The 26,983-nt window shown below is 43.1% G+C and overlaps 2 protein-coding genes and 1 long non-coding RNA gene across 13 annotated transcripts in view; 2 read left to right on the top strand and 1 right to left on the bottom strand.

Annotated features, from left to right (window-relative positions):
* Positions 1 to 26,983, bottom strand: part of LOC308587194 — a 196,957-nt gene that overhangs the window by 15,305 nt on the left and 154,669 nt on the right. The window lies entirely within an intron of this gene.
* Positions 1,172 to 12,447, top strand: LOC308587068 (uncharacterized protein). Its single transcript, XM_081194459.1, has 7 exons — positions 1,172 to 1,963; positions 3,944 to 4,018; positions 4,728 to 4,772; positions 6,240 to 6,323; positions 7,596 to 7,664; positions 9,638 to 9,676; positions 11,228 to 12,447. The coding sequence occupies exons 1-7, from the start codon at positions 1,504 to 1,506 to the stop codon at positions 12,043 to 12,045; spliced, it is 1,590 nt and encodes a 529-aa protein (XP_081050585.1). The 5' UTR covers positions 1,172 to 1,503; the 3' UTR covers positions 12,046 to 12,447.
* Positions 14,602 to 26,983, top strand: part of CEP350 (centrosomal protein 350) — a 64,490-nt gene continuing 52,108 nt past the window's right edge. For 8 of the 11 annotated variants that reach the window (XM_081194252.1, XM_081194247.1, XM_081194246.1 and 5 more), the window contains exons 1-2: positions 18,769 to 18,933; positions 25,695 to 25,780. In XM_081194252.1, the coding sequence (XP_081050378.1) occupies positions 25,727 to 25,780 (54 nt within the window). In that variant the 5' untranslated portion in view covers positions 18,769 to 18,933; positions 25,695 to 25,726. Of the gene's footprint in view, positions 15,218 to 18,767; positions 18,934 to 25,694; positions 25,781 to 26,983 lie in introns of those variants that run through there. The other 3 variants (XM_081194253.1, XM_081194248.1, XM_081194250.1) reach the window with 2 other exon arrangements.

Raw genomic sequence — 26,983 nt, 5'->3', positions numbered from 1 at the left:
TTTATTTGATCAATCCTGCCTGAGACTCCAAATTATTAAATTTTCCCTCACACAAGTTGATCTGGGGTAGTTTGTAGGAATTGGTGGAATTGGTGTTCTGTGAGGGGGGTGAACTATATTTAAGCAAGGGCAGGCCCAATGGCGCCAGGGGGAAAAGTCCTGTTGCACCGTTGCAGGAGTTAATGGTGAATTCTGGCACCTATTTTTCTAGAAAAATAGCACTCATAATAATGATGGTCTTTTAAAAATTTCTATTTATGATTTTAAATTTTATGCATTTCCATAATTTTACAAGCATGTTAACATTTGGAAACTCACTTTCTTCCCCCTCTTTCTGCGGTTCCTTAAATTTATTTTTTATATTTTACGCATATTCCAAATTAACTTTATTCATCTACTTTAGATGTGTATAAAACCACAGGATATGTCCCTCTCAGGGCTGAGCTTTGCGCTTTGGCAGGTGCTTGTGAGCTGAACCACCATCAGCAAAAATGCTGCCAGCTAGAATTTGAAGAACTTAATTCCAAAAGGGGCTTAAAGTCCATTTTGACAAACAACAAAAAATTCCAATTTTGGCCTGTAGATGTTGCTACTCATAAATGAGGCGGGGGGGGGGGGGGAGAGAATCGTGTATAAATGTTGTGCCCAAGTCACTGTGTCTTGAAAAGTCGCGTTTGCGTTTATAAAAGGGGGGAAAGTAGTCAGAAATAATTTCCTTCCAAAGAAAATGCCGGCCTAAACGGAATTAAGCTTTTCATCTGCGAAGGGCAGCAGAAATTGGGGCAGCGGCTCCCCTCGGCAGGTGTGGGGGGGAAAGGCGCCCTGTTGCTGCCAAGGAATGAACCTGCGGGGATGTCGGCATATTCACACCGACACGTAACGCGGCTCCCGGCGTCGCCCTGCAACCCGATCTCGAGCTTCTCCAATTGTTTTCTATTTACACGGCGCCGCAGAAGGGTGCTTTAAAAACCTCCGCTCCCCTCCTGCCCGACCTATTTGCTCTCCCAGGCGGGAACTGCAGCTGGGCCGGGCCTTCCTCCATTCGCCAATCCCAAGACTAAAGCGCGGCCTGGCGAAGGAGCGGCCCGGCCCTACGCCTCGCCCGAGAGGGCAACCCTCATCTCGGCAAGCTGCGAAGGAGCCGGGAGAGCGCGGCGGCCTCCTCTCTTGGGAAGCCGCTCGTTTCGCTCCGAAGGCGGAGAGGCGCCAAGGAAGAATTTCCTCAGGAGGAGGAGGAAAGTTGTGCTCGTGTGAATGCGCGAGTTCCGGGGAGGGAAGGAGAAAGACGGGGCAAGGGACTGAGGCGGCCAAGCCGTCGGCGGAGGCGAGCGTGAGGAAGCGGAGTTTTGCTTATTTATTGACTATATTTGCACTGCTGACAGGACGAGGCGGGTGGCAAGCTGAGCCGCCTTCGCAGCTTCTCCCCCAGTGGCTGGCTGCGTATTAGCCGGGGGTTTGAAGCCGGCCAGGTCCGCCAAGGGCGGCCTGAGCGAGCGGGAGGCGATGCTGGGAGAGAGCCCGGCTGTTTCCTCAGGATCCGGCGGCGGCGGCGGCGGCGGCGGGGCCTTCTGTCACGTGACGCCCAGGCCGCCCCTGAGGAGAACCGCCTCTCAAGATGGCGGCGGCGGCGGCATCGCCTCCACTCCCCTCAGCAGTTCCACTCCTTATTCCCGCCCGGCCGGGAGGAAGCCGCCGCGGCGGGGAGTGACTTTCTCCGAGGAGGTGCTGGAGCACCCGGCCACGCCGGCGAGGAGGCTGCGGAGGAGGAGGATGAGGGGAGCGGAGGACGACGACGACGACGAGCAGGAGGAGGACGAAGGGGAACCGAGCGAGGAAGCGACCCTCGCCGCGCCCTACGGCCTCCGCTCGGCCGGGAGGCGCCACCCGCCGACGCCGTTCAGGAGGCCCGAGAGGGCGGAGGACCGGCAGGCCCCGCGAGAAGCCTCGGCCGCCTCCTCGGAAGGTGAGTGGGCAGCGGCGGGAGCGAGACTGGCTGGCTCGCTTCGGTTTGGTCGAATAATAATAATAATTAATAATAATAATAATTAATAATAACTTATTTATACCCCGCCCATCTGGCTGAGTTTCCCCGGCCACTCTGGGCGGCTTCCAATCAAGTGTTAAAAACAATACAGCATTAAATATTAAAAACGTCCCTAAACAGGGCTGCCTTCAGGTGTCTTTTAAAGATAGGATAGCTGCTTATTTCCTTCACATCTGAAGGGAGGGCATTCCACAGGTTGGGCGCCACCACTGAGAAGGCCCTCTGTCTGGTTTCCTGTAACCTCACTTCTTGCAATGAGGGAACCGCCAGAAGGCCCTCGGCGCTGGACCTCAGCGTCCAGGTAGAATGATGGGGGTGGAGACGCTCCTTCAGGTATACCAGGGCCAAAGCAACCCTTCCTCCCCCAGCCGACGTTGGTGGGAATACAGCGCCCATCATCCGTGACCTGTTGGTTAGGGGTGATGGGTTGTGTAGTCCAGGAACCTCTCCAGGGGCAGGATGCGCATGGTTGAAGAAGGCTGTTTTCAGGGTGGTGCAGGTGGTTTCCCTACACACATGGGCAAAGCCAAGGGGGCACAACATTGGGAAGATTCGCACGGGACTTTGCCCTTGCGCAGGGTGCCATATTACGAAAGGGTACCTGAAGTTGCCTCGGCTGGATTGAAAGTCCAATGGTTGGTGGCATCTCACGGAGGCCTCCTGATGGAGTTTTTTTTCCACAGAATTCCCAATCAAATTATATCTTTGGGCTGCAAACCCTATATGCTTATTTAGGAGTAAGTCCCATTGAACTTGGTTGGGCTTACTGTTGAGAAGGCACAGTCAATTTCACAAGCTGCAACAATTCTTAAGTTAGGTTTCTGTTTCCTTTTCCTCATTTTCATCTATTTTGAATGCACAGAAGGAAAGAATTGCGTAAACAATAAGTGACTAAGAAAAATGGTACGTGAGGGATGTCATGGCATGTAAATGGTTACTTTTTGCCTTTAGCTTAAACAGTCACACCTTGGGTTACAGACGCTTCAGGTTGCGTTTTTTTTGGTTTTGGCAGTTGCGCATGTGCAGAAGCGACAAATTGCAACCGGCGCAGGCGCGCCGCTGCAGGTTGCGAACATGCATCCCGCATGGAGCATGTTCGCAACCCGATCGTCCACTGTATATTGTTAGTTTCTAGGAATGTCTACATGTCTTCTCAAAGTAAGTCATAGGCCCAGTTGCATATCATTGTAAAACAGTACAGTGGTACCTCTGGATGCAAACGGGATCCGTTCTGGAGCCCCGTTTACATCCAGAAGCGAACGCAACCCATGCCCACGTGGGTTGCGATTCACTGCTTTTGCGCATGTGCATGATGTCATTTTGACCGTCTGCGCATGCATGAGTGGTGAAACCCGAAAGTAATGGAGCGTGTTACTTCCTGGTCACCGCAGCACGCAACCCGAAAATACTTATCCCGAAGCAACTTCAACCCGAGGTATGACTGTAGTTAACTGTTATCAGACAATGTTGCTTAATTGACATAATTATTGAAACTATTTTAATCAGATTCTGTCAATTCTTCTATGCCCCAAACATGGGGACTTTACTTGTCACATAAGCATATTTTTCTAGCAAACAATGTTTTAATGATTCTGTGATCATTTGGCAGGGGAAAAAACTGGCTAACCAGTAGTAGATATTTGGAGCATTTCTTGATTACATCTTCAAAAATCTGCCTTGCTTACCTATATTTAATGTTATGTCTTAGTGACAGGTGTATAAAACCTGTGAAGGCCAAATATTCAGTCTCTATTTCAGAGTCCTTAGGGGCTCATGGGTTGCATGTTCTACTTGTGTTCTTAAATTGATGCCTTTTCTCCGTAATTGAGGGATATGAGTGGCTGCAGTAGCTATTTGATTACTGAATTCTTTGCATTTCTACTTTGCTTCCTTTGGTAGGGAGTAAAAACATCTTGGGAATTGCAGATGACTCTGAGCTTGTTCGACCAGCTCTTAGAAGAAGTCCAAGGACAGGTAAAATGCCTACAACAGTCTTGAACAAAGTTGTGTTGCTCTATATTACTTGGATGTAATATGTACAGTGCTTACATGTACATATTCATGGAAATTCAGAAATCTGACTAGATTCAACTGATTTTGACTCTGGCTGTTCAGATTCATACAGTTTTATACAGCCTGTTTGCTGCTGCGTTTGCATGAGTCTGGAAACAAGCGTGGTTCCTTGTTGCATCTGAACTGAGAAACTATGGTTAGGATATGCTTCCAAGCAAGCCAGGATTTGGAAGTCATCTGTAAACAAATTGCTTCATATTTTTGCATGTCTGGAAATTGTTGGCTCCTTATTCAGATGCAATGGGAAGCTATGGTCAACTGCAGCTTGTTGCCCCGTTTCCACAAAGAGTGGGATAATGTGGGGTCAAAAAGGCTGTGTGCAGGTAAACAAAGCTCATGTATATCCTGGTTTATTATACCAGGATTTGATTGTCCAAACATATCCTCTGTAACAGATACCCAGCTCCTAATTTTTGTTCCTTTATTTATACCAATAAAATAAAGGAACAAAATATAACTTTGCATTTCCAAGAATTGTGGAAGCTAGAGCTGAAGTAAATGTATTTTCCCTTGTAGCATTATTTGAAATCTCACTTCAAAAATTGACCAGCTTTCTTTTTTTTACTTCTTATTATATTGATTACTAATGAATAATTTCTTGTCTTAACAGGGCTTTCTTATGACCAAGCCAGAGACTCTACAAGAAATAAATCAGGTTGGATCACTTTGCTTTTGAATTTCAGAAAGGCAGCCATTATAATCTGGGACTTACGGCACACTAAAGCATATTGTGGCATATGCTTTTTGTGCGCCAGAACCCAAATTAATAGATGCATGAAGTGCTATCCCTATAGGGAGGTACATTCATGTCTACACATACACATGGGTATGAAGGAATAATCTAACTGGTGGGACCCAGAGGTTTGTGAAATGCAGTAGTTTGTGGTGTTGCCTACACAGAACTCAAATTTATTTATACCTCACCCTTTGTTATAAAACATTTCCAGGTATATTGCAAGAAGGTAGTAAACTAAAGAAAATAGCAATTATTCAACAGATTTCTAATGCTACCATTTTATCAAAGATTAAAATTGCAGGCAAATTAAAAGGTCATTGCCTAGATCCATGATGACAATAAATTAGGAACTATAAGAGCTTCTCTTAATTGAGGAGCTACCTGTTTCATTTGAGGTGGTGACAGCACTATTGATATTTTTATCAGCATGTTCATGTTGGAGGAGGGGCTTCTTACAGGGGGGATTTAATTATTTATTAGTCATTACTGTTAGAGTAGACTTACAGTGATTCTGTCCCAATGTGTTGTAGCCCAACACATGTAGCAGGTCACACTTTGGATCTAGTGTTATCAATTAAACTGGAAGGTGGTCTAAATGGGATATTTAGCTAAACTCCCATGTTATAACGAGACTGCTACCTGTTGAGGCTTAAGATTGTATGTAGTGTGTGTTCTTTTCTGCAAGGGTAGTACAGTGGCACTTTGGTACTCGAATGGCTTGGCTCCTGAACAAATCAGCTCCCGAATGCCGCAAACCCAGAAGTAAATGTTCTGGCTTGTGAACGTTTTTCAGAAGCCTAGAGTCCAGCATGGCTTCCACAGCTTCTGATTGAGTGCAGGAAGCTCCTGCAGCCAATCGGAAGCCGCATCTTGGTTTTTGAACCATTTCAGTAGTCAAACGTACTCCCAGAATGGATTACGTTCGAGAACCAAGGTACCACTGTAAACCTATTCCTATGGTCTTCTGGAATCTAATGGATTTCTGCATGTTCTTGGAGCTCCAGGTGGTTCTTTCAATACTTTGGTCACTTTGTGAAACGTGGAAATGACCAGAACAATTGACAATTAAAAAATTGTTCCTGAGCATCCACTCCCGTGCTGTTGAGCTGGCTAGACTGCTAATATGGACCACCTATATTGAAGCAACTCTGCAAACTTCTAGGAAGTGTCTGAACTCAATTCAGTGTGGTGCTCTTTGTGTGCGTATTTCTTAAAATTAACTTCGTTCTTGAAATATGCATTTAGTCCAAAGTAACTACTCATCTTAATGAATTAGTTGAAGCACATGGCTGACCAAACCTAAATCTAAAGATGGGGCTGTAAGTAAATATGGGATTAAATAGTTTTATTGCTTTAGGCTCTGATTCAACATTTGTATCTTTTCAGAACATGAAGCAACTGAAGTGGAGAGTGAAAACAGACCTGAAATCTGGCACGATAATTTTCAGTCAGCTAGCAGGTTCATAGAAGGTAGCAGTTGCCTGTTTTCCTATTCCTGGCAGGGTGTCAGTTTGTTATGTGGTGCAGGATCTTTGTGTATTTTATCCACTGCGGTTTTCCAGAAATTTAGGCAGCTCATAATATAGAGCTATAATCTGTGAGGAATTCATTGCGGCACCCATAGATTGAATTGTGCATATCCAAAAGCGGTTGTGTGCATTGCCTGAAACTCTGGTTGGATCAGAGCCTGTCTATGCAGGTAGTAGTTTGACATGCAATATAGTGATAAAACATAAAATGACTCTTGATGCCAAACGCCGGTATCATTCACATTCTGTTCTCATAGTGGCACCAACCAAATACCAACAAGAAACCTGCAGGCAGAACAAAGCACAATAGCACTTCCCAGCTCATATCCCCCAGCATTTGGAGGCATGTTGCTTCTGATCCTGGAAGTGGTATACAGCCATCATGACCAGTTGCTATTTAGTCTAGTTCTCCATGAATTTGCCTAATATTTCTAAAGCTGTACAGGTTGGTGACCATCACTACAAATTCCACAGTTTAACTATGTGCTGTGTGAAGTAATTCCTTTTAGCTGTCTAGTATCGTGAGAGAGAAAAGCTTGTCTCTATTCATTTTTTCCACATCATGCCTAGCTTTATCATATCGTATCATATTCCCCTCCTGCTTTTTTTTTCAAACTAAAAATCCCTAAACATTGTAAACTTTTCTCAAAAACGAGTAGCTCCATCCCCTTGACCATTTTGGTGGCCCTTTTCTGGATTCCCCCCCCCCCCAAGCTCTACAATTTTTTGAGGTGCAGTTACCATAACTGTTCATAGTATTCCAAGCACACCAAATCAGTTCCAGCAAGTGGAGACCAAATCTGTGGCTTGGGATTTTTTGCCCCACTGTGCATCACTTTGCATGTTCTTACATTGACACTTTGCATTGCCATTTTAATTCCCATTTCCCCAAGTTTACTTCCTTTTGAAACTCCTTGCTATTATTTTTTTGTTCTTACCATTCTGAACAATTTGGTGAAATCAGAAAACATTGTAAGCTGCTAACCCTTAACCTACAGAGATTCTTACCTCACCTGTCTGCTTAACTTTCTGATTGAACTATCGTCTGGGGCTCCCTGTGCCCCTAGAGCTGGGTTTCCTTGCAAGCTTGTCTTACTCTTATATCCCTAGCTAGCTTTCTCCATCTAGGGCTCCTTTTGCAGTCTTAGGATTGTGTTGGTTCCTTGTATCACTAATGTGATGCCGTATTTTTTTCTTGCATCCTCTTTTTTAGATGCACATTATTTTGTTCAGAAACCACAAGGGCTTAATCAGAAGACAAAGTTAAGAGCGAGAACGCAAGGTTTGTATGGAACTTCAGTTTTTGTGTGTGGGTATTTTGCCTGCTTTTATTTTAAAACTTTCATGTTTATAGCTGTAGGTTAAATGTGTGTTCATTCCACATTACATGATTATAGAACACTGACAGGATGATATGCTAGATTTAGTTCTGGGTTGGAAAGTAAAAGAGGAGAGATTTAAGACATTGGTTTGGCAGTGGTATATAATGAAATAAATACAGACAGACAGACCTTGTTAGTCTGAAACATTGGGTTGTATCCAATGAAGTTATCCTGTTTGTGCAAGGATTTCCACTTGCACAGTGGAACTTCCTTGTGCTCCCCTTTCCCCAAATGCCCCCATGTGGCTCTGGAAGGTGGAGGAATCCCATAGAACAGATTTGAGTGCAGGAGAGTCAGGGAAAGTTCTGTTGCACATGTGGAAATCCTTGCCCAAACAGGATGACTTTATTGGACATAGCCTGTGGTTGAATAAGAGGATTTCCCTGCGTTCTTCTAAACAGATGCATTTTTGTTGAAAGTGTATCTAAATGTGAGGTCTGAATTCATAAGCATATAATGTTCATATTGTCCTAGGTAGGTGTGATAAGTGTGAAATGTTCCAGTACTATGTTTTGGCAGCAGTGCATGGAATTGGCATTAAACCCAATATATTTCTCTTGAAATATATGCCCCACTTGATACCTGTTGTCCCAAACCTATTTCCTTCACGTATTCCCCCTTGCATAGATACTTTCACTAAAATAAGCAAGTGTAATGAGGTTTATGTAAGGAAGACTCTAAGCTCTGTTGAAGGCTTTGGACACGGAAACAGAAATATTAGGTCCTATCATGAGATCTTTTTTCAATTTTTTCTGTGGGGAAAAAATGGAAATCTAGGGGTAAACGGGGGGAGAAAAACCTTGAACTTTTATTTTTGAATAATTAATGAAATGCTTTTTAAGGCAGGGTTTTAAGATAATGTTTTGACCATAGTTCACTTTCTCAAAATGGGTCCCAGTAACTTGTTCAGATAGTGGTAGCCTTCTGTCATCATGACAGGCTATGTTTTAAGTGTCACAGATGAGTTGTATTTGTATTGAGCCTCTGGCTCGCAACAAATACAAAAACTACAAATACAAAAACTACGGTAGGCTTAGTGTTAACTAAACGTTCTGATTTGGACAGCACAGGGAGCTGAACTTAACAAAAAGTGGAAACAATGTTCCTCAAACCGTCCTCTACCTGAATGCATAGCTAGCCGTAGGCATTTCTGACAAAAGAGCCATGACATACAGTCCAAACATGGCTATTGTATTGGGTAATTACTAATACTGCTTGGCTAAATACTTTCGAAGACTTGCAAACAGTTTGAAGAGGGATAATTGTTTGTACTATGTACCACCTTGCCACTGTTTCCTCAAAGTGATGCAGGGTGTGTGTTTTTTGTTTCATCTTTTTCGATAATGTTGACTGGAATGGAGTATGTTTTTTTTTACCCAAATAATAATACTTGCTTTTGTTTATTGTAATGCTTCCTGTTTTTCCAGCTGGCAAAAATATATACATTTAGTACAGTATTTTAAAGATGGAAGATAGAAAGCTGTTGCATTTGTAACAATTTGAACAAAATGTAGATACTTAAATTGTGCTATACACGATAAACTAAGGCATTTATACTCTGCTACATTTATTATGTAATAAGTTATACAGAATATGTTTTATAGCCTTAAAACAGCAAAGCAAATTTACAACTGAGAAAAATGCATGTTTGGGTTTTCCAGAAATTATAAATATTATAGCTACTTGGATTCAAATATGAATTCCTGTTGTGCTGTTCTCCTGTTGCCTTATGAATATGATGAGAATATTCCTCTTTTTGTAGGAAGACAATTTGGATCATGAAGTTTATGGAATTTATTTATTTATTGAATTTTATTTGAAAATAATTGGATTGGTTTGCACTTAAATCTTGTGTCTTTGGTTTGTATTCTAGCCCATGTGCCAAAGAAACAACCACATGCTGCTCCGAAAAGTAAGGTATTTTCCTCTTTCAGACTATGTGTAGTTGTTGTGATGTCTGTTCGTACCACCGATAAAATCTAGGTTTTTTTTACTGAAATGTGTTTAATTATGTAGAATCTAGAATCTGTAATTATGTAGAATCTAGGCTTTTAATTGGGTGGGGAACTATTTTGCCTCAATGGGCTAGATCTTTCTCCACTGCACAGGCCAACTTTGATGGTGGGAAATGCTTGACATGTTGGGATGTTCTGCCCATGTGTGAAAATATCTGTTGTTTAGCGCTTGGGTACTACAGTTCAAAGGGCTTTTCTAGTCTTATGCTGGGCATAATAATAATAATAATAATAATAATAATAATAATAATAATAATAATTAATAAAATGTTATTTATATCCCGCCCTCCCCAGCCGAAGCCGGGCTCTAAGGTTGGCAAAATTGCTTTCTGCAGGGATTGGTTGTGCAGTTAGATTTCTCATAGGGAACTTGGTTGCACAACCAATCCATCCATCATGCTTGACACTCTTTCCATCAAAGGAAGAGCAGTTACTTCAACTTTGCTTCCTGCAGAGTTGTTCGAGCAGAAAAACACGTACAATAGGTATTTTCCTTTTGAATGAGGAGGGGAATAGCCTTAAAAGATCTTAAAACATACCTTCTTGTTCCTTGTGGTGTAAAAACACTACCAGCTGAGCATTATTTCTGGTGATCTATTTCTGTTGTGATGGAATAGGGAAGAGCTATAGCTCAGTGATAGAGTACACATGCAAAAGGCCCCATGTTCAGTCCACAACAATTTCAGATAGGACTAGGAAAGATTCCTGTCTGAGACACTGGAGAGATTATGGCAGGTGGGGATAAACTACACATTACATTGAATGCGAATTTGTGCAGTTGCACCTTTTTTAAAAAAGAAAAAATGCAGACATGGGGTCTCACTACAGGTGGGGTCAATTCTTATTGGGCTGTACCTGTTAAGAGGATATGTTACCCTTTTCCCTCCCTAAGTCATATTTAGGAGGAAGTCTCCCCCCACCCCTGCAACTATGAGGCAGATCCCACTTGGCTATGAACAGGAAGTTGTTTCCATCTAGCAATCTTATCTGCAGATGGTCACAATCCACAAGTTGGTTGGGGAGAATATTTCTTTCACTCACTTTAGCAGACAAATCTATTGGTTGAGACTGGAGAATTTTTACTTAAAGATGTATTTTTTCCAGCAGAAACAAGCTTGCAATGAACAATAACAGAGAAGCCATAAATACTGCCAAATACTGACTTTAAGAATGCCCGCTTGTGCCATGTGTGAGATTTTCAGTCCCAGTATTTCATTTATGAACATTTTTCAAAAAGCAAGCTTTAATTTGAACTTGTTAAAGTTAACACTTTGCTTTTTGCTGTTTTTCTGGGGAAGTCCAATTCTTTTGAATTGTCAATAGTGTGCCTTCCAATCTGCCTGAAATGGTGATGAAATCAGCCAGAATAATAAAAGCAACTTCTAAAATGAAACTCAGATGTATGTATTTTTTTCTCATCCTTTGTTTTGTGTATATGTGTGCACTAGGTTCTAAACAGTCTAATCGGGGACACGCATTTGCATGGATTCTGCCACTTATAGTAGTAGTAGTAGTAGTTTGCCTTGCTGGTGGTGGATGGTATGCGCTTCAGGATTCATCATACCGTAGTTTGGAAAATAACCTGCAAACTGAAGCCCTGAAAGCATTTCAGAAACAAATGAGAGATCTCATGAGCAGCTACCCAAGTCAAGACAAAAGGTTGTGGAAGGGAATCCAAGTCATCTTGGAGAAACGCCTCAACTCTTCTCAACCGTTTTTGCAACCAGCTGTTTTATTGTTCACTGCTGCAAAAGAAGCTGAAGGTGCCCTGAAATGTTTAAGCAACCAGCTTGCTGATGCTTTCTCATCCTCGCAGCGCGCTTCTACAATAAAAATTGATGGGGCCAGCAAAGCCACTCTAGACAGTGATGATGTCAAACTCCTTGTGGACGAAGAGTTGAGTTCTGGGTTCAAGGGAGGCAGGAAGGTGGCAGTCGTGCATCGATTTGAGTCGCTGCCTGCTGGTTCCACCCTGATATTTTACAAGTACTGTGACCATGAGAATGCAGCATTTAAGGATGTTGCCCTACTTTTAACTGTTCTTCTGGATGAGGAAACTCTAAGAAAGGACCTTAGCCCACTGCAAGTTGAGGAAAAAGTGAGGGACTTCCTCTGGGCTAAATTTACCAACTCAGACATGCCAGGTTCCTATAAGCACATGGACACAGACAAACTGAGTGGGCTGTGGAGCCGCATATCCCACCTGGTCTTACCTGTGTGGCCTGAAAATGTCCTTCCTCAGGAAAACTGTTTGCAGGTGAAATAATATTTTTGTAAGAGAGAATGAAAACAATACAGCATGTACATCTATTAATGGCTGGATAGGGTTTGTATTTCCAGCTTGGTAATCCGAACTGACTCTTTTCGGTGTGTGCTTCAAAATTTTAAATCTGATTTATTCCTTTCCAAATAAGCTGGAAATTCACATATTAAGAACTTGTAGAGCATAACATAGTTCTGTTTATGTGACACTCCTGTAATTCTTAGAGTTCAGGACCTTGCATCTCAAACGAATATGGATTGCTAGAACTACTTAACAATTTGAAGTCCTTTCAGAGACTACTGCAAATGGGAGCAACAAGTTAATGAATAGTAATAAGCACATGGTTCTGTCTTCTTTGTACTTGAAGTGTATTAGAATAAAATGCAAACTCAAAGGTGTCACCAATACTTCGTATATCCAGTAACAACTCTTGTCATCCATTTACCAAAATCGCTGATGGACTAACTCTCCTATAATTGCAGGCTCTGGGAGTTTGCTTTAGCCACATCCTGTTGTTGGGTTTGATTGACATAATGATGCAATTCAAATTCCTAGTCAGGAGTGGCAGGCCTACAAACACAAATGCCCTGTCCAGATTCTAACTTTGGGATTGTCTTCACAATGCCAGTATTTTTAATCCAGAACTACAAGGCTCGTCAGTCTCTGTTGATCCGCTGCCAGACTGACCAATATGAATTTCCTTTTGCATATGGGAGTCCCAGGTGGACAAGATGCAGCCTTTGTAAACACACATTTTTGCACTTGTCCCAAAAGGAGTGAAGGAATCACTGATATAAATTAACCCATAGTTCAATCAAGATTTTTAAAAGTGTTGTACTGGTGTGCTTCAAGGTCCTTCCTTTCTCAAAATAATTCACTCTTCTGAAACTTATGAATATTAAATAGGAAATATTATTTTAGATAAGCACAGGTTTTAATGGTGCCTTTGCGCTGGGCAGAACTTATTTATTGCAGAAATGAAGACTAAAGTCCCAGTCCCCCCCCAGGTTTGGATTCCTGCCCTGCAGGAAGATGGAACTTTCCATGTAAAATTTGAATCTGACAACTGGTAAAGTGTGACAGCCCACATATTTTGAATGCTTCATTCCAGACAGCCTTCAGTTTATGTCAGGCTATACATCTTAATTGTATATGAATGTATGTACTTGAATGTAAATGGTAATGTGCAAACCTCAGGACTTTGATACTTACTGATTCTTATGTAATTGAGCCACTTGGATTTTACTGTGTTTGAGAAACTTTCAAAACCTGCATTTTCGAAATATGTTCTCAGCACAATTGTCGTCCTTGCTTTTTGAAGATTCACCAGAGTGCCATTCTTTGTCCCCAAGTGTATCTACAGTAAGTGGATTTTAACCGCGGAAACTATGGCCGCCTCTGGGAGTGCTAGAAAAGCCCCTGGCCATGTTCTGTAGAATGTTTTTTCTTTATTTGGGAGCTTTTGCACATGATGCAGCTACACATTCCTTCCTGACTCAAGGTCAGAAATCCTTTAGTGGCTTATATTAAAACTGGCTGTCAATACCTTTGAAGTGAAGATTCCTGGGGCCTAACACTGAATACACCTTTTTCGAGTGTGGAACACAAGCGGCAGCCAGAGCACATGGAAATGTTTATGTATACATGAAGGTCTTAAGAAAATATTTTCCTGTAAAGTGGTTTATAAAGTGTAGGCATTAGGGTCTTGAGGTTTTCTAGGCCAGGAACTCATAACTCGTAGAGCTCAGGTCACCAGCACCTCCCAAAAGGCCATTTGCTGTGGGAGGTATGCCCTTCTGAGCAATGGTGTTGGGAAGCTGCTACAGGAACAGGGATTTGCTCAGAATTGGGTAGAGGTTCACCTTTGTACCATTCCCCTAACAGTGTCTCACCCCCCCCATCCCATATTATTCAGAAGGGCCCAGTCCTCCAGAAAGGGGAAATCTCCCTTCCATTTACTTGTTAACCTGGGATCTAGTTGCACTGTATATAGTTATGTCTAAATAATTTTAAAACATGTAAATTCCTATTTGTTGACTACTCAGCTGTTTCTTAGTGCTACTCTAATAATATAAGAGATTCCATACATCCTGCCAGCACAATTATTAAATGAATGAGTGGACAGAAAATCTTTATGAGGAGTGGCTATAACAGTTGTCTTCTCTATTAAGTGTATGCTGAACATTTCGTGTAGGACTTTTTGGTAGTGGCTCCTGGAGCGTCAATACTACTTTGCACTGTTCATGAACTGAGCTTCCTAACAATCAGCAAATCAACTCTGTGTTCATTGGATGCTTCTGAAATACAATAGCTTTTAATTCCTGGAGATCAACCGATGGGACAGATAAATATAGTATAAACTTACTGCCATATATTGCTGCTCAGCTTTTCAATACTATAGTATTTATTTTCAATATCCTTTTGAAAAAAATTGTTTCTCTGTTGTGTTTTTTAAGAATTAATTGTACACATGATCAACATATAGAAACAGACATTAATTTGATAGCTTTTGGCTGTGTTACAGAAGGGCAGTATCAATAAAAGTAGTGATTCCAAATCTGGGATGGAGTTATATTAATGCTCTGCTTTATTAAGATTCATTTACAGCACCACAGCTCAAAGAAGTAGCGTTAAAACTAGAGCTGGAGACAGCTAAGAGGAATAGAAAGTTTGCCTTGTAAAAGGAAGAATGTACACAAGTTATTTTTGGCACCAGTTTTCATTTCGCAGCTTCCTCTGGTTCTATCCAATTTCAAACCACGATAGTAGAATATGGATTTTTCTGAGTGTGGCCAATTCTCATCCTGGCCTCAACAGGTGGAGGCAGCCCTTCCCAAAATACCATCAGGCTTCCTTTAACGCCGTTCATGGATCATCTTTGGTTTCAGTTGCAACACCCAGCTGCCACTTTCTATTTTTAGGAGGGGTGTGCAAGAGCCCCGTGGAGTGGAAAACTTTCCATCGCCCCTGTTTTACAGTCACAATAATCTGACTGATGTAAAATGATAGCAGGCTTCTTTACATACAGCCCTCCTCTCTTTCACTGCCAGCATTTAGATTGCCCAGCTACGATTTACTTGCTTTGTGAACTTGGTAGGAGTTCACCCGAAACAGCTTTAAAATGCAAGTTCTCTTGGTTCTTCCCTTACTTGCCATCTGTGCTTGTTTCCAGCAGGTAAAAGCTTTGTTGCGTTTCTTAAAATGCTAATTATTTTCTCAAAAAGGGTCACGTTAAAAATGGAATATGACTTTCCCACAAAGGACCAGGGTTGTCTTGTGTCTTCTCCTGCTGCAGGCCTGTAGGTTTTAATGGGGAAACACTGAATGAAGCAAAATCTGTGGCAGGTGGAGTATCTATTTTTTTTGGTTTCACTCACTAGTAAAGCAAAAGCAAATCTTGAGTGGATTTTTAAAAACTATTTAGAGGGGGGAAGTGGAAATCACTGTGAGTAGGGAATTATGGTGATTTCCCCCCCCCAAAGGTACATTTCTGAAAATTACTGATAGAAACTGGCTTGTAGTTTATCAGCATAACTAATAAATTAAAAAAGCCATGCACATGCAATGTTCAAAACTGTAATGGTGCCCTATTAATCTTATTTAAAGTAGCTTTTGCAGGAATTGGAATGGGAGTAATCAGCCTTTGCCAGTGATTTTGTATTGGGGTGTGTGCTTACAAGTGCCCTTTTTGCATGTGTGCACCACTTTTATCTCATTTTTTTAAAAAGAATTTATTCTGTACTAAGATATAGGATGTAGACTGCAGGGGAAATCTTGTGTATTTTGGCTGCATTTATACCCTTGGCTGCTTTTGTAAACTTCTATGGAAATCAATGGGAAGGATTTATGCTTGTGTAGATCAATATTACTAGCAGATAGCAGATTGATTAAATGTGCCTCTGTCTTGTTGGACCCCCCCCCCATTTATTTGCTTGGGAAATGAGTTTGTGGTTGTTTGAATCAGGACTATAACGGCCTACTGCTAACAGTCATTTAGAATTCTAACTCTAGTTTGAAGTGCACTTCCAGTCCGACATCGGAGGGAAGGTATGGTTTACGCTTACTGTAGCCTGTGTACTTTGACTTTCATAGCAAATTGGTTTCCTTAACCTCTAAATGGAGGAAGTTGGAACATGCAAGGGGAAGAGGCATGGTTGGGGTAGTGAAAGAATGGTCCGATCAAAGCAAGTATGGGCTGGCTCTGCCATTACTAGGCAGAGTGAAGTGGCAGCTTTAGGTGTTTGATTTCAGGCAGGGTAGCAAATTCTTCTTTATATTTTCTAATTTGTTGCATTTTTACTACCAAGGAAGGGGGAAAGTGCCTCCTGCAATTTCTGCCTTAGCTTCAAAAATGACTGCCAGGCTGTTCCCTTTGCAGTACCGTACTTGCTCCAGTTACAACCATGCTTACATGTATGCAAGTCTGACGAATGTCACTGGGTCTTTCGTAATCTCAAGGTGTTGCTTAGAAGTGCAAATATTTTGCAGTCACAATAATTGACTTATATAAAATGATAGCAGGCTTCTTTACATACAGTCCTCTCTTTCCCTGCCAGCATTTAGATTGCCCAGCTATGATTTACTTGCTTTGTGAACTTGGTAGGAGATCACTGAAACAGCTTTAAAATGCAAGTTCACTTGCTTCTTCCTTTACTTACCATCTCTGCTTGTTTCCAGCAGGTAAAAGCTTTGTTGCGTTTCTTAAAATGCTAATTATTTTCTCAAAAAAGGTCACGTTAAAAATGGAATATGACTTTCCCACAAAGGAGCAGGGTTGTCTTGTGTCTTCTCCTGCTGCAGGCCTTTAGGTTTAATGGGGAAACACTGAATGAAGCAAAATCTGTGGCACGTGGAGTGTGTATTTCTTTTGGTTTCACTCACTAGTAAAGCAAAAGCAAATCTTGAGTGGGTTTTAAAAACTATTTAGAGGGGGGAAGTGGCAATCACTGTGAGTAGGGAATTATGGTGACCCCCCCCCCCCAAAAGTACATTTCTGAAAATTATAGAAACTGGCTTGTAGTTTATCAGCATAACTAGTAAATTAAACAAGCCATGCAATGTTCAAAACTGTAATGGTGCCCTATTAATCTTATTTAAAGTAGCCTTTTGCAGGAATTAGAATGGGAGTAATCAGCCTTTGCCAGTGATTTTGTATTGGGGTGTGTGCTTACAAGTGCCCTTTTTGCATGTGTGCATCACTTCTTTCTCATTTTTAGAAAAGAATCCATTCTGTAATGTAGACTCTGCAGGGGAAATCTTGTGTACTTTGGCTGCAATTAAACCCTTGGTTGCTTTTGTGAACTGTGGAAATCAATGGGAAGGATTTATGCTTGTGTAGATCAATATTACTAGTAGATAGCAGATTGATTAAACGTGCCTCTGTCTTGTTGGACCCCCCCCCCCATTTATTTACTTGGGAAATGAGTTTGTGGTTGTTTGAATCAGGACTGTAACGGCCTACTGCTAACAGTCATTTAGAATTCTAACTACAGTTTGAAGTGCATTTCCCGTCTGGCATCGGAGGGAAGGTATGGTTTATGCTTACTGTAGCCTGTGTACGTTGACTTTCATAGCAAATTGGTTTCCTTAACCTCCAAATGGAGGAAGTTGGAACATGCAAGGGGAAGAGGCATAGTTGGGGTAGTCCAAGAATGGTCCGATCAAAGCAAGTATGGGCTGGCTCTGCCATTACAGTACTAGGCAGAGTGAAGTGGCAGCTTTAGGGATTTGATTTCAGGCAGGGTAGCAAATTCTTCTTTATATTTTCTAATTTGTTGCATTTTTACTACCAAGGAAGGGGAAAAGTGCCTCCTGCAATTTCTGCCTTGGCTGCAAAAATGGCTTGGCTTTGTATACTGGGAGTTTACTGCTTTTAAGAGTCAGCTGACAGCACTGCAAGTGCTACCTTGTTTAGTTCTTTGCCACCTTGATAAATACGTCAGTTACATGGAGAAGACAGTCATTCCTTCCCCTTAAGGAACCAAGTCAGTGGTCTTACTGTGAGGTTCTTGATGCCTACATTTTACTATCACAGGAAGGCCGCTACTAACATTGATACACTAATGTTTGAATGAGGCCTCTTGAACTCTTCAAAAAAGTTCCGACCCTGAGTAAGACCATTTACAACCATGCTGACGTGTATGCAAGTCTGGCAAATGTCACTGGATCTTTAGTCATCTCAAGGTGCTGCTTAGAAGTGCAAATACTTTTAGCTATTTCAGGCAGGTATCTTTTAGCAGCATGGGACCAGGTGCTATTATTGAACAGGCACGTCCAATTCCCGAGAGACTGCGATCTACTGTACTCCCAGTATTAAAAATGCAGTTTTTTCATTGGAGGGAGGAGGACCGAGGGTGGGTGGAAGGGAGGATTGCACAGAGTTGTTGAGTGGGGGGGGGGGGAGGAATGCCCAGAGTTGTTTAGCTTTGAACGTGCCTGCTATAGGCTACCAGCCTCTTCCTTCTCTTCCCAACCGCCTCGCGAAGCCGGCGAAGTGGGCGGAGCCAGCCGCTCAACGTCCGGAGAAGGGCGTGGCGTGGCGGGCCGGAACCGCCGCCATGTTTAGAAGGTCTCTGCCGCTTCCCTCTCCCCCCCCCCCGCTTTCTGACATCTCGCGAGACTTCCGGAGGTTGGCTCCCGCCCTGCCGCGCGCCTTCGCCGCCGCCGCCGCCGCCGCCTCTCCTCCCCCCTCCCCGCGCGTCCCTGTGTGTCAGTTGCTGGCCGGTAATGGCGCCGGGCTGGCGGCGGCGTTGCCGCTGAAGCCGCCTCTGGGCCCGCCGCCGCCGCCGCCCCTCAGCGCCGCCCTGTTCCCGGAGGCTGACGAGATGAACCGGCTACCTCACCCGCCCCGCCGGGAAGCGGGTGGGAAGAACGGAGACGGCGGCAGAGCAGGTGAGGGGAGGAGGCCTCCCGAGGGCTGTCCGGCCCGCCGGCCTCCACCCTGGGACTGGCCCGGAGGCCGAAGCGGGGCGCTGGGCTTTATGAAGGGAGGGCGAGCGGGGCGGGGGTCCCTTCGTCGGCCGGGTGTGGTGGCCCCACTGTGGGGTCGGTGGGTGTTTTCTAGTAGCGGGGGGTTCCGCGGGCGAACCTCCCGCGCCCCGCTTCCCCTGTCCTCGCCGCCCTGTTTCTCTCTCTCAGGTTCGGCCAGGGCTGTCATTGCTGCTTCCTGGTTTAAAGGGACAAGTTCTGCCTTCGGGTTTCCTGTTGGCTGGCCCTGTTTTCAGAAGCGCTGCCCTTTAATTTCAGGGAGCCCGTCATAGATTGTTGTTACTACTACTACTACTGTTGTTGTTTGTTAGTTACGTGTCCCGGCCGTTGTGGGGAATTCAGTTGTGGGGAAACCCAGCCAGACGTGGGGGGTATATAAATAACAAATTATTATTATTATTATTATTATTATTATTATTATTATTATTATTATTCAAAGTGCCTGCTGACGAACATGAAATGTTGGGGCTGGGAAGGAGAAAGAATACATTTGGGCTCAGAAGTTTGTGCGGAAGTGATGCCGTTTCTAACTTTGGGATTCGGATTGCAAATTGCCATTTAAGCCACAGGGAGGATGCATAAGGCTGTGTTTGTGCGCGGGCAGGTACCCCAAGCACGCCTGTTTGCCTGTGCGCTTTTAAAAAGTAAGATGAGAGAGAATGAAAAGGCAGGTTTCTGCCACCAAGAAATGTGAAGTCAAAGGGCTCGATATAAGCCATGCACTTCTAAGGCTGCAATTGCATGTACACATCAGGCCCATTGGTCTAAAATACTTCTGAGTAAACATGGATTTGGATCCGTTTGGGTGTCCGTTCATCTCTCCTGTAAGAAGTGTTCTGCTGCATCAGATCAAAAAAATTGAGTCCAGCACCCATGTCACCCATTTCTCACCAAGTCAACCAGATGTCCCAAGAAGCCGACAGAGATTGAAGGCAACAAACTTTCTCTTGCTGTCTAGCAAATGGTAGTCAGCAGTAGCATACTGCTTTCTAAATGCGGAGGTTCCATTTAGCTGTCATGCCAAAAGACCTATATATCTTATGCATTCATCTAATCTTTAAAAGCTGCCTAGGCCAGTGGCCATCACTGTATACTGTGGCAGTGAATTCCATAGACCATGTATTGTGCAAAGTTGAGCTTTCTCTTATCTGCCCTCAGCTGTCAGTTTCATTGAGTGACTTGAGTTTTAATATTCTAGGAAGTGGAGAAAAAGTTATGTCTCCACAACATTCATAATTTTATAAGCCTCTATCATGCCTCTTAATGGACGGTTATCTGAAACAAAAAAATTGCAAACACTTTTCATAATTTTAGCTGTCCTTTTCTGGACTTTTTCTAATTCTACAGTGTACTTTTTGAGGTTGAGCATCCAGGACTGCACATAATATTCCAGATGTGGCTGTGTCTTGAATTCATCCACACTATTACACTGTCAGACTTAAGAAATCGTTTGAATGTGACTGCTAGCATTGAATTCATGGTTTTATTTTATGCTGCACACTGACTTTTTTGAGCTTTGCCTCAAGATTGATTTCCTAGTTAGTCACTTTTGGTTCTGACCCCATCATGAATGTCAGCAGTGGGGAAGCTTTTTCAGCCTTAGGACTACATTCTCTGGTGAGTAACCTTCAGGGCAGTGGATAGGGCCAGAGCCCAAAGTGGGCAAGACCAAAGCCACATCTATCCACCCATATCCCATTCACACACATCTGTACACCCACCCACCCTGATTTAGACAAATCTATATAGAGAAGAAGATTCCCTTTCTCAGTGCTCTGCATAGGGACACAGAGAGTTGCTGATGTGGAAAGAGATTGTGCTCTTTCTCCATTGGCTGTTTGCTGCATTTCTGTGATGGGTGCTGAGAAGCAGGCTTCGCTTTTTCAGCATGCAGCACAGAAACACAGTCAGCTGCCAATGGAGGAAGAGAGCGATCTTTTTCCATAAGCAGCAGGATTCTACAGCCACACACCTTCCCTGCTTCTCAGCTGCCAAACCTCACCTCCACCCCCCACTCCAAATCTCCCACAACCACAGCAGCTACTCAGCAGCCACAGCTGAGCTGAAGAGGAGAGAAGGAAGCCTAGGAAGAGGGCTAATATACCAGATGGGGAGGCCCTGTGGGTCTCATCTAGCTCATAGGCAGGCTTGGCACCCCTGATGCATGTGAAGTTTGGATTTCTTTGCCCCATTTTGCATCACTTTTTCATTGTTGATCTTTTTAGTGTCTTTTTAGCGGTTTTTAGTGTCTGTTCACCCAGTTTGGATGAATTCTTTTGATACTTGGGATTTCACCATCTGAATAACTTTGTGTCATTTATATAGCTGGCTTCCTCACTTCTCATGCCTGACCCCAGATCATTTATGAAAAAAAGTTAGTTAATACTATATCAAAAAACAGATACATGTTTTTGTAGTGTAGCAACACTGGAAAGCACCAGAACCATGATATTTTTGGTTCCATCAATGGAGGCTGGTGATATGTGGTTGCGGGGTGGTAGTTTGAAAAAATATGTACCGTATTTTTTGCTCTATAAGACTCACTTTTTCCCTCCTAAAAAGTAAGGGGAAATGTGTGTGCGTCTTATGGAGCCAATGCAGGCTGCGCAGCTATCCCAGAAGCCAGAACAGCAAAAGGGATTGCTGCTTTCGCTGCGCAGCGATCCCTCTTGCTGTTCTGGCTTCTGAGATTCAGAATATCTTTTTTCTTGTTTTCCTCCTCCAAAAACTAGGTGCGTCTTGTGGTCTGGTGCTTCTTATAGAGCGAAAAATACAGTAATTTATGCAGGTTTAACTGGAAGTGACTTTGTCTTTCTTTGAAACTCCATTTTACTGACTCCTATGACACTCTACTTTCTCACCTATGGTCACTCCAATTTCCTCCTCCCAATCTTTCAGATGAATCCCTCCTCCCCCCCTTTCCTTCTGGCCCCTCACTATTGCTCTGCTTTCTGTTCAGCTGCTCAGGTGCCACCTGAGCCCTAGGAAGTGCATGATGCTAAAAGAGGAACAGAGTGTCACTCTTGAAACTTCCTCCATCAAGTCTATAGGCTTATCTCAAAGGGAGAGTGGGAAGATAACCATCCTCACCACTTCATGACAAAGGGGGCAGTGAATGGCAGTGTGCGTGTGTGTGTGTGTTTCAGAGGCTTCACAAGCAGAAGGGAAAATCCTCAAGAGTATCATGAATACCTTTATCCAAGAATTGTTATTGGAATTGATACTGTTATTCTTGTCTGCTTTTCTATGCGTTGTTGTGGCTTTATTGTTTTTATTACGTTATTGTATTTTCTATTTTTGTTCTAAGCTGCATTGGAAAAAATTATTGAAGGATGGTTTAGGAACCCATTCAATAAGAGGACTCCTCTTTAAGGTGCCCTCCCCCAGACAATTTCTGTGGATTTTGCTGCTTCACTTGCATATTGGCCTTTGCTTTAACTTCCTTCATTGGCTTCATTAAAATCAGTGGAACGTAGTGCTATCCTGTGCATGTTTATTAAAGATAATTCCTGCTGAGTGTCTTGAAGCTTATCCCTTGTGTAGAATTGCAGCTGAGCAGCATAATCATATTTACTTAGAAATAACTTCTACTAAGTTATTTTAAAAATTCAATAAAATACTACAGATGCAACAAAAATCTCACTTTAAGTTTAGGAAGAAAACACATATTCTGAACTACAGAAAGTGAACATGGCGTTATCCTTACGTTTCATAGACAGGTGACGTGAGTTTGAGAGAATTGTTGCTTGCTATGGACAAATTGAGAGTTCAGCTGGGGGTGAGTTCCTGGCTTGCAGCTCACATTCTTATTAATGTGACAACCCTATACTGGTTGTCAGCAGTGTAAATGAGCAAATACCTATGGCTCTGATAGGAAATAGCTTAGTGTCTGTAAAGCTTCCCTACAGTTAAACTGGTATAACAAATTTTTATCTGGACATTGTTCGTTTGTTTTAAAGTATTTATATGCTGCTTTTCATCAGCAAAGATCACAGGATGGCTTATCCATTTTGGAAGGAGTCGTAACTATTTTCCCCCAACAATATTCCTGTTACTGTATAAAACTTGAGGTGTATGCCTTCAATTGTATCTCATTTTGCTTCCTCTTGCCTTATAAATGGACACAAAGCTTCACAGTTACACTTTTCAGCTGACAGAGTTACTCTGTGCCAAACTAAAAGAAGGCACCAAATAGGGCTCTGATTTGGTTCTATGCTCTGCGTGGCAGTGGCATCCTAAGGGCACAGAAGTGAAGCGTATGCCTGATTCAGTGTGTTCTCTTCTGCCTTCTATCCCAGTATTGTTGTGGGTATATACATAGTATTTATGAATACAAGGGAGTGGGTAGCGCTGTGGTCTAAACCACTGAGCCTCTTGGGCTTGCTGATTGGAAGGTCAGCTGTTCGAATCCACGTGGCGAAGTGAGCTCCTGTTCCCCTGTCCCAGCTTCTGCCAACCTAGCAGTTCAAAAGCATGCCAAAAAGTGCAACTAGATTAATAGGTACCGCAGCGGTGGGAAGGTAAACGGTGTTTCTGTGCGCTCTGGCACTTGTCACGGTGCTCCGTTGTGGCAGAAGCGGTTTAGTCATGATGGCTACATGACCTGGAAAGCTGTCTGTGGGCAAACGCCGGCTCCCTCGGCCTGAAAGCAAGATGAGCGCTGCAATTCCGTAGTCACCTTTGAATGGACATAGCTACCCAGGGGTCCCTTACCCACCCCCACCCCCCAGTATTTAGACAACTGGTGGAGTCACTTTGGCTGGTAGCCACGTAGGTCGTACTCAGCATAGACCCACTGCAAAATGTTTTGAGGTCTTTTTCTTATACAGTGGTGCCTCGCAAGACGAAATTAATTCGTTCCGCAAGTTTTTTCTTCTTGCGAGTTTTTCGTCTTGCGAAGCACGGTTTCCCATAGGAATGCATTGAAAATCAATCAATGCGTTCCTATGGAGACCGTCTGGGGACAGAGGGGAAGCGCCGCTCTGTCCCCTCTTTTGAAGCAAGGAGCGGAGAGGAGAAGATCGCTTCTCCCCCTTGCCACCCCTTGGTTCAAAAGGGGTCCGGGGAGAGAGGGGAAGGCGCTGCGCCTTCCCCTCTGTCCCCGGAGCTTGCGGGGCTGGCAACGGGGAGAAGCGATCTTCTCCGCGCCGCCCCTTGCTTCAAAAGAGGTCCGGGGACAGCGGGGAAGACGCGCTGTGCTTCCCGCTGTCCCTGGAGCTTGCGGGGCAAGCTTCGTTTTGCAAAGCAAGCCCATAGGGAAATTCGTCTTGCGAAGCAACTCGAAAACGAAAAAACCTTTCGTTTTGCGAGTTTTTCGTCTCGCGAGGCGTTCGTCTTGCGGGGCACCACTGTAATTAAGCAGTATGTGTATACAGTGGTACCTCGGTTTACAAACTTAGTTCCTTCCGGAAGTCCGTTTTTAAACTGAAACCTTACTTAAACTGAGGCACACTTTCCCTAATGAGGACTCTCACCGCCGGTGCCCTTCCACCATTCAGATTCCATTCTTAGACCGAGGTAAAGTTCACAAACGTGGACACTATTTCCGGTTTTGCTGAGTTCGTAAACCGAATCATTCGTAAACAGGACTGTTCTTAAACCAAGGTACCACTGTATATGAAATAAGTTATTCATAGCTTACTTAAGATATTGATTTAATTGGGTCTACTCTGAGTATGACTCAGTCAGATACCACCCTAGGAGTGGAACTGAGAAGTCCACAGTTAAATCTTACTTAAACAAAAGAAAAATTTAAAAACCCAACTCTTACCATCAGAAAGTTCTTCCTGATGTTTAGCCAGAATCTGCTTTCCTGTAACTTGACGCCAAAGCTTGCAAAGCAGGAGAAAACAAACTTGCTCCATCTGCCATATGACAGTACTTTAGATGTTTGAAGATGACTATCATATGTCTTCTCAGTCTCTTATTCAGGCTAAACATACCCAACTCCTTCAACTGTTCCTCATTAAACTTGGTTTCCAGGTCCTTGATAATCTTGGTTGCCCTTCTCTGCACACATTCCAGCTTGCCAATATCCTTCTTAAATTGTGGTGCCCAGAACTGGACACAGTAGTTGAGATGTGTTTTGACCAAGGCAGAATAGAGTGGTACTATTACTTCCCTTCATTGGGACATCATATTTCACTTGACGCAGCCTAGGATAGCATTAGCTGTTTTTGCTGCTACATCATACAGTTGACTCATGCTAAACTTGTGGTCTAACAGGACACCAAGATCCTTTTCACATGTACTGCAGGCAAGCCAGGTGTCTCCCATCTTACACTTGTGCAGCTGGTTATTTCTGCCCAAAATGTTGAACCTTGCATTTGTCCCTACTGAAAATCATTTTGTTAGTTTGTGCCCAGTTCTGCAATCTCTTAAGGTCACATTGAATCTCAGTTCTGTCTTCTGCAGCATTAACTACCCCTCCCAGTTTGGTGTCACCTGCAGATTTGATGAGCATCCCCTCAATTCCTTCACCCAAGTTTATAAAGATGTTGAACACCAGTGGGCCTGGGACAGAACCCTGAGGCAGCATCCCACTTGTCACTTTTTCCAGGATGATGAAAAAACCATTAGTTGCGCATGGTGTTCACTTTACCCTTTGTATGCACTTGTGATTTTGTTTTCTTTGATTTCTTAGTGAATAGTTGTTTGTGTTTTAGGTGAATTGACACGATGTGGAGGAACGAGTTGAATGATGTGCCTTTACAAAATCCAAGGTCCTTCAGGAGTCGAATCCCCGTCAAAGGTTCGGATTTATTTTGTTGCCTAAGTCTGAAAGCAGTTTTGCCAGACTGTCTCTTAAATTTTGGCAGCGTGTGCCTGTGTTTGTGCAGTTTGCCATGCAAGACATAAAGGCTTCTAGATCTGCTTTGAAATACTGTTTCTGGGAAAGTGGTCAGATGATGTTGGCTTTCTTTCTTTACTCCCAGCTTCTGTTAATACACATTCAGGTTGCCACTTTAAAACTTTGCAATAAAAATTGCATTAAAGAGTGTTGAAACCACAATTGTCACAGCTTTTAAGGGAAGCTGCATTTTCTCTGACTAAAAATCCTCTTAAAGCTGTTTGCATATGTCCTACAACTAGTTGAAAATAAGCTGTTCAAAGTAAAGGAATCATAGGTATAAAAAGATAGCAGAAGCAAATTATTTTGACTACCCAATTAAGTCCTTTTTCTTAGCATCTCTCTTACTAAGCTAGTGCTACTGCAGTTTGAGTTTGAAGGACTGCTTCTTCACATGTTATCTAATTTTTGTGCAGTTAGCCTATGTAATTGGTATCACTGCAATAAGTTACAAAAAATATAATCACATAAATTAAAAGGTAAAGGATGAGCTTCTGAATGTTTCTCTCTCCCAAAGGGAGAGAACGATAATGTCAAGCAATTATTGATGCAAGCAAAAAAATCCTACTATAACTGAGTTATACTCATTTTAAAATATTATTGAAGCATGCAAAATATTTGCCATTGAAGCAGTGTTCGAAACTCACATTGTCCTAGGCGCATTTTGCGACAGGGAATTTCATTAGCCTGAGCAGTTTCTGAGCTCTGGGCGCAGTACTGTGCCTAAGATGTCAGGTTAAAAAACTGCAGAGTAGAAAGAAAAGAGGCCCCCCCACACTTCCAGCTACTCTCTGAAGACCGGAGAAGAGGCCCTCTTGAGAATATTAGGGGGGTGGGCAGGGGAAGGACTAGAGCTTGTGAAAAATGAACATAATATTTTAGCTGCAGTTCATTCATTTTCAGCTTTGTATTCTTGTTACAGTGGTACCTCGGGTTACATGCGCTTCAGGTTACAGACGCTTCAGGTTACAGACTCCACTAACCCAGAAATAGTACCTCGGGTTAAGAACTTTGCTTCAGGATGAGAACAGAAATCGTGCTCCGGCAATGCGGCAGCAGCAGGAGGCCCCATTAGCTAAAGTGGTGCTTCAGGTTAAGAACAGT

Source organism: Podarcis bocagei (assembly GCF_964188305.1).
Source record: "Podarcis bocagei genome assembly, chromosome: 5".
In the NCBI taxonomy this organism is placed as follows: domain Eukaryota; kingdom Metazoa; phylum Chordata; class Lepidosauria; order Squamata; family Lacertidae; genus Podarcis; species Podarcis bocagei.
This window is presented reverse-complemented; position numbering and strand designations above follow the sequence as displayed.